Source organism: Monopterus albus, unplaced genomic scaffold, assembly GCF_001952655.1.
Source record: "Monopterus albus unplaced genomic scaffold, M_albus_1.0 scaffold150.1, whole genome shotgun sequence".
In the NCBI taxonomy this organism is placed as follows: Eukaryota; Metazoa; Chordata; class Actinopteri; order Synbranchiformes; family Synbranchidae; genus Monopterus; species Monopterus albus.
The window spans coordinates 1,065,346-1,072,874 of NW_018128030.1; the positions used below are offsets into that span (position 1 = coordinate 1,065,346).

General features: G+C 42.3%; 1 protein-coding gene across 1 annotated transcript in view; it reads right to left on the bottom strand.

Annotated features, from left to right (window-relative positions):
• Positions 1–7,529, bottom strand: part of tenm4 (teneurin transmembrane protein 4) — a 160,453-nt gene that overhangs the window by 8,566 nt on the left and 144,358 nt on the right. The window contains 4 exon segments of the mRNA XM_020614720.1: positions 1–2; positions 5–1,403; positions 2,472–2,768; positions 6,376–6,611. The exon segment at positions 1–2 is cut by the window's left edge and continues 196 nt beyond it. Coding sequence (XP_020470376.1) covers positions 1–2; positions 5–1,403; positions 2,472–2,768; positions 6,376–6,611 — 1,934 coding nt within the window.

Here is a 7,529-nt window from a genome sequence, read left to right on the forward strand (position 1 = left end):
ATGAGTTGGAGGCTGGGATTGGTGTCAAGATAAACCTCTCCGAATGCTGTATGGAGGATTTGCTTGATCATAAGGCCTGAGCCACTAAACACAGCCAGAGGGGTGCCTATGTTATCACAGGCCACATAAAACTCATCCCCGCTGCTTAGCTCCATGGCGAACAGATGTCCCTGTAGGTCATAGTACAGTGAAGTGATCTCAGAACTAGAGTGGTTGTACATATGAGTGACCCGAGTGGGGCTGGATAAGTCTGCATAGAAGAACTGCAAGTGGTGGCCTATGCTGCTTCTGCTCGACACCCTCCTGCCAAGGCCATCGTAACGGTATTTGATGCTCCACCCACTCACTTTGTTGTACACTTTGATCAGTAGGCCAGCTGAGTTGTACTCAAAGTATTCATTCCCTCGCTGTTTTAGGAAGCCATCCTCGTCCATCCTGTACTGGACATCTCCCAGGCGAGTGATGCGGTCTCTGATATCATAGCGTAGCGGCGTGAGACGCGCACTGTTTCCAGGACTGAGGAGATGCAAGTTACCATTAAGGTCATAGCTGTATCTCCACAGAGGCTTGTCATTGATGGAGATCACTTGGAGTTGACCATCGGCGTCATACTCATATGTGTAGCGTGTGGTGTTTGCATAAGGTCCGACTTTTAACTCCTTGGCCACCACTCGCCCCATGTTGTCATATTGCACCATCATCCAGTACATGAGCGAGCGAAAGATTTCATACTGTACTTCCTTCACACGGCCGTAAGCATCAAAATGCTTGGTGTGGGTCATCACTGCTGTGGTGATAATTTGATTTATGTCATAATAGATTACACCAAATTTTCCAAACTGCTCTGTTTTACCAGACACGTCATCATAGCGATACAAGTCAATTGGCAGTGGAGTTTCATTGATGACAGCCTGCATGCTTGTGACACGGAAACTGTTGTCGTAGACATAGTCAAATCTGGCGTTGACCATGCCCTCTTCACTGAATCTGAAAATCTGCCTGTCAATCAGCGGGCCAATCTGACGGTAGCGGATAGTGCAGGTAAAGCCTTCACTCTGCAGGTTGACTGTCTTCAACATTCCTGCCACCTCATCGTAGGAGAAACCAATACGTGTGGTGTCATAGAGAATCTCCAAAAGCTTGGCAAGCTTGCCGTATTTGTAGATGACCCTGCGGCCAGTGCCCAGGTAGGTGGTTTGCAGCAACTGGCCACCCTCGCTGTAGTCCTGAAGCACTGAGGCGTTACCTTCAGGGGGCCGGTAGGCGTTTCTGTAGTAGCCAATGGAGCGGAAGGTTTCTAAGGTCTGCCGTGCCACATTGGGCATGGTCACAGAGGAGAGTCGATCGTTTTTGTCAAACTCAAAGATATACTGCCTCTGGCTATAAAGCAGCAGTACCATGGACTGTAAGGGGGAGAGGAAACAAGTATTCATTGAGTAATTTAAGCACACTTTGCTCTTTGCATAAATACACAGCATTGCAAAATAAGGCAATATTACAAGAGGATAGGATTTAAAAATAGCCACTACTTCATGTCTAGTAATTGCAATTACATACACATTTTAAACTGATAAAAGTTATACCAGTATTATATAACATGCACACACAATTTAAAGAAATATATTTCTTATGTTACCTACATATTGTGTAATGTCTCTAAGTGTACACTGGAAATGTACAGGACGCTGAGCTGGTATACCACGAAGGGATGATCAAAATGTCAAAGACAATAAAATATTATGGCTGTTATGTCGGAGTCAAACTAAATCCAATTTTCATCTATCAAGTGGAGCTGTTGATATTCCTCTGACATTGTTTCTTTCAGAAATTATTTTACAAACAGGCCGTTTCTTATTTGTGGCATCTTTTGATTCAAACAGTATGAGGGAATTGAATTATTTTTTCTCTTTAAATTGAAAATTTCCATTTGTGCCCTTCTTTGACAATAATGTCTTTAAATCAGTTCTAGGGCTGTCACAACAAGCTGCCCGCATCTCAGCACTTAGAGGTTGCAAAAAACCCCACTGCAGACTATTACCAAGGTGACTGGCTGCTATTTTCATATTACATGTCTTAGTTGAAGGATCACAGCTCTTCACCTTCTCCCTAACAACCTTATGCATAATTAGTGAGTAGAAAGTGACATTTTACTGTGTTCTTCTAATCAGAGCTATTTCAGGTTGAACTTTGCTGTCAGACTGTGGTAACAAAGTATAATGTCTGTGGTGCACCAGACAGCTTTTAATTACATCTGTGCTAATATCTGTGCTAGAGCCTCATAATGCAGCACAAACACTGCTGGAGTATTACAAGTTAACTTTTAATTTTTGTTTAAAATTTTATGTCAAGGTTCTCACACAAATACACCTCCACAATTTATCTGTACAGGTCCCCGCTTTCTCTTATTAAATGTTTATCTTTAAGCTTTTATAATCGTTATTACAACAAGCACCCTGACCAAGAATTCATACCTTCTCAAGGTAAGTGTAGCTCCAAGATTTACCATCAGCAAATATCTGGGAGGTGATTCTGCCATTCTGGTCATACTCCATGCGAACAGACATGGTACCTCTTTGGATACCTGCCACGTACCCTCCAGGGGAGTAGGTGACATTGACTCCGTTCAGGCGACTGCTTGGTGCCCACAGTGTGGGCCGCCCAGCATGGTCGTAGTGGATTCGTAATGTAAACTTCCTGTGGTCATCATAAACCTTTTCTGTTCTGGTGATTCGATCAAAGTCCAATGACAGCAAGTTCCTGTTGTGAACCTGTAGAAGAAAAAGCAGGAGATAGATATGTTTAACTTGACCACAGCAGCATCGCTAGGTGGGAATAAAGACGTTTGAAATGTTTGAGAGGAACTGGTGCACTGCTCTTCTGAGGTGAGACCTTATGAGGACAGCTTTAAAGACAAAGTGATTATTTAATATTCTTCTTTTAACAGCTTTTAATTACAACAGGGGAGCTGTATCTCTGAACTGCAGGAGGCACTGAAGTGATGAAATTATAAGAATTACCATATTTCTTTGTTTGTGTAAAAATTTGGCAGACTCTTAATGGGTGTACGTTTATTCATGCAAGAAACATTAGAGCCACATTGATCATTAAATTCATTTTCACCGCTTACTGAAAAGAATTAGCAGGCACAGATGACTGTCATTTTATTTAGCCACTTCTGTAAATTGGAAAAGAGGAGAAAAAAATCAATTCTCCTGTGTGACTCAGAACATTGCTTAAATGATACTTCACATTTTTTGTCTCTTTTGAATGTAGAGTATAAGGCTACACACAGTGACCCTTGGCTTCACTGTGATCAGAGCAGGAAGACAATGCTGTGAAGAGTGTAATCCCTATGGCCATGTCCAGGTCAGGACAGAGTCGAACGGTCCACCAGGCTTTGTTAAGGAGGCAGCTCCTGTGCTACAGCCAAAAAGCTCAACCAACAGCCCTACCATTATGTTTGTCAGTCAGCAGCCAAAGTAAGCAGAAGCTATAGAGGAAATAGATATCAAATCAAGAGGAGAAAAGCACCTTAAGCATCACTTTATTTTTTGGAAAATGTGCTGGCAAAGGTCTCCTAAAACAACCTCTCTGATAACATATTGTTTATCATGTTTTGGCTTGCTGAAGAGCCTCAAAATTTTGGTCTCACATTGTGAAATGTATGCTTAAGTCTCTCATCTGTGAAGGGATAATTACACCAGAGGCAGTTAATGTCACCGATACCTAATTGGGAGGATTGTTTTACACTAAAAGCAACAGATTCACGAGGAGCACAATTCCATGAAGGTTTGGAGAAGCACAAACAATTTGAGTTCCAAGACTGAGAGGGCGGGGCTCCTCTGGGGAGAGGACAGGAGGCCCCCATTTTGCTTTAACTTAATGCCATAACAAGTGTAAGACCTAAGTGACAAAGGTCAGATCATGACCATTTTTAGATCTTCTTTTCTTAAACTGGATATTAATGACCTTGTTCTGACTTCCACAGACAGCAGAGGTCTGCTGTCAGTCCAAAAAGATTGCATTCTGATCATTTCCAACAGAAAGGTGTTAAGAGAGACAGAGAATTCCTCATGTCAGGATCTGGTTTACCAAAAACCCAGCAGGGTGGAAAAGATCCCAAGATCCCGTGAGAATGAAAACTCACTCAGGAGGAATCATTTCAAATTGGACATCACCTCTAAAATGTACTTTTCAAAGAAAGCAAATGTGTAGAAACAGAAGAGACACTGTTATAGTACATTAGACAAACGTTGTTACATTTTAAACTGACCTGAACATAAAACATTATAGCAACATCAATTATTATCAAAGACTTTGTTGTCAACGACCACAATCTGTTATTTACAAGTGAAAACACCCTTCACCAGTTGTCATGATTAATTCAACAATCGCTGTTTTCTTCAGTAACATTGGTAATGCTTATTCCAACATTGCAATCAAACAAAACAAATTTCATCTTTTTATTTATTCTGAACTTGTCTCTCTTTTGAACAAACAGCCCTACATCATAAGACACTATGATGATACTAAAATGCTAAAACATATATATCACATTTGTCTCTGGTTTCAAATCCCACATTAAAGTAGTTGAAGACTTCTGGTGTGGTCGAGTGCCAGCCACAAGGGTTCTCTCATTACTGTACATTTACAAACTACTCAGCCTAAGAGGAGAGACTGAGCACGACATGCCACTGTAAAAGAGGTAAACTGAGGACCATCAGTGACCCAATTAGCCTTAGGACATGAAAAGTACCATTGAACAAACATTTGCACTTCTACATTGTTATACACTCAGAGAAACAGACTGGAAAAAAGAAACAATCCAAACACTCTTGATTTTCTCTGTCAGCTTTGCTCATTCCAAGCACAAAAAGGATTAGTGAAGACAGAACCACACAGTTGCCTCCCTTGCTTCTTTTCTCATGAATCCCTCTGTCCGTATGTGAGCTTCCCTCCTGCACTGCCACACACTCACTCAGCCACCCACGTGATATCACTTGACATGCCACTCAAGGTCACTCAATGATTCCAGCTCTGTTCATCCCCTCTGCTCTTGCCATTAGGCTGCTCCCATTTCCTATCTCACCCCTGGGGCCACTGTCTATAACATACATTAGAAGCTTTCCCTTGCAAAGGGACGACAGGCCCATTAAATGAACAGCCAATGACAGACAAAGTGGCACCTCCCGATTAGCCGTGTCGCCTCCCAGGGAGAGTGAACTTAACGAAAGTTGATATTTGCCTTCTCCAAAACAATAAAAACAATACAAGCCAATCAATCAGGATGCATTTTTTAAACTGGTGCTCCCTGTGTTAATAGTAATTTCCAGTGGGTCACTCTTGATGCTTGAGGGTCAAACACTGGGTGTTGATCCCATTAGGAAAGGGAACCTGTTGATAATCTCTGCGTATAGTAAGTGTTAGCTTGCTGAAGCCATTTACCAAGACATGTATTAAGAATGTATTTTAAATGTTAGTATTTTACAGACTTTTCTTATCAAAAATACTAAAATATGCACAAAACTGAGCCAAATCAACTTAATCTACTTGGGTCGCACTGAAAATGCAAATGGCTACACTGGTGTGGCGATGCTGCAACAGGTATGACTGAAAAGGTCACGTATGATCCAGGCACTCAAGTCCGAGACATCCCTAAGCCTAGGTACCTATCAAATCCCAAGACACTGCACAGCAATTCAAAAGGTACTAGGGGTGTGACAATACACTTAGCTTATGAGATGAGACGATACACAAGACTGGGTTTGCGAGAATGAGATGAGATGATATTTTAATACTATTTTTTAAGAAAAGGTTTTGCCACAAACTCAACTGACTGGCATGGGTCTCTTCAGACATTACTCCTGTGCATGAATATTCACTCTGTGTCAGTGATAGTAAGATAAATAGACTTATGCCATTCATGTTAAAAGGTAAGTCAAGCATTCTGTTAAGTTCATTGCTTATGATGTTGCATTGCATAATGGCAAAGGTTGAGCCAGGTAAAATTTTTGGACCACTACATTGGTACAGGGGGGTTAAAAATGCAGGGTCATTTAGGGGTCAAAGCAGCCTCGATCATACTGAAATACATAAAGAGGCTGGGTTTTTTGACACACTGCTAATGTTGGTCTGAATGTAGCCTTCTACCAAAGTCTTCCAGTGCACAGGTCCGCTGCCTGTTAGCTTGCGCCTAAGGCTGATGCTGAGAGATGCATATGTCTTTCAGTCATGGCTCAATTGCACACTGAGTGCTGTCATGTAAAGGGCTAGAACTCACTGCCATTTTGATCATTTTTGATGGAGATTTTTCCTCCCTCCCATCCATTCTAATTCACTCATATCAGCATACCTTTAGCAAGGCGGCATGCTTACCCTTAATCTGCGTCCATAAACAGTGACCTGGCCGCGAGCCTGCTCCTTCCTCTGTCTCCACTCCACCAGGTTAAGGCCATTATCGATGGCCAGGGTTACGTTCCTCTTGCTGACTGTAGGGTTGACCGTACCGGCCAGCAGGTGGGGCTCAGTGTGCAGGGACACTTCCATACCATTGGCCAACACAAGCCGCAGTGAGCCATCCAGACCAATAAAATAGCTGTTTCGAACTTGATCTGAGGATGCAGACAGGACATAGGGGATTAGAAGGAGAGAAACAATCAGAGCTTCTTGTAGCTGACGGGAGAGAACCAAATCTAATATTCATCTCAGTGAGAGACACAAACATAATGACCTAAAATGGCTGATCAGCAAAAAGAAAGCCTTTAGCAGCAGTATTTAACTGAACCCCTGTGATAATGCTGGGCCTGTGACAACAAAGATCAATAGTTAGAGGTTTCACAGTGCCAGTAAAGTAAAGTTTTACAGCTGTTGCAGCAGCCTGGAGGATATGAGGGAATGAAAACTATTAAAACTGCTAGCTTGCCTGTGGCCACAAGAAGGCTGGGAGAAACACACATATTCACATGGGATAAATCTGAGCCTGTCTATTACTATCCCCAGGTGACGACAGCCTGTGTACCAGCTCCAGACCAATGACTAATGTTTCCACTGAGCATCCCATGTACATTCTTCAGAGAATGCCTCCTTCTTGCCTCCTGTCAATAAACTGACAGGGGAAAGGATGAATATTATTCTCATTAAGCACAATGGAAAACTAATGACTGAAATAATCAAACGCTACAGTGACTGGCTGAATCAATTTAACAGAAAGAATGAAGCAAAATATATACTAATTTCTTCATGTTGACATGTCAGATTAAAGTGGCTGTGGAAATTTCTTGATTTTACGCAAAGAGCAACAACAAAGATCACACAGAGTTGGAGCTTTGTATCTTTTTGATTTGCACAGAGCTCCACATGATGTGCTGTTTTGCTGAGACAAGAAAAATGGGCAGAGGAGGCAGAGCTGACCTCACACTGGCCCTCACCTCTGTCCATCACACCAACACTTCAGGGGTTGGCCAAAGCCTCTGGGGGAGCCCCTAACAAAAGGAGGCGCCAAGACCGCATGAAACAGGAAATACTGCTGA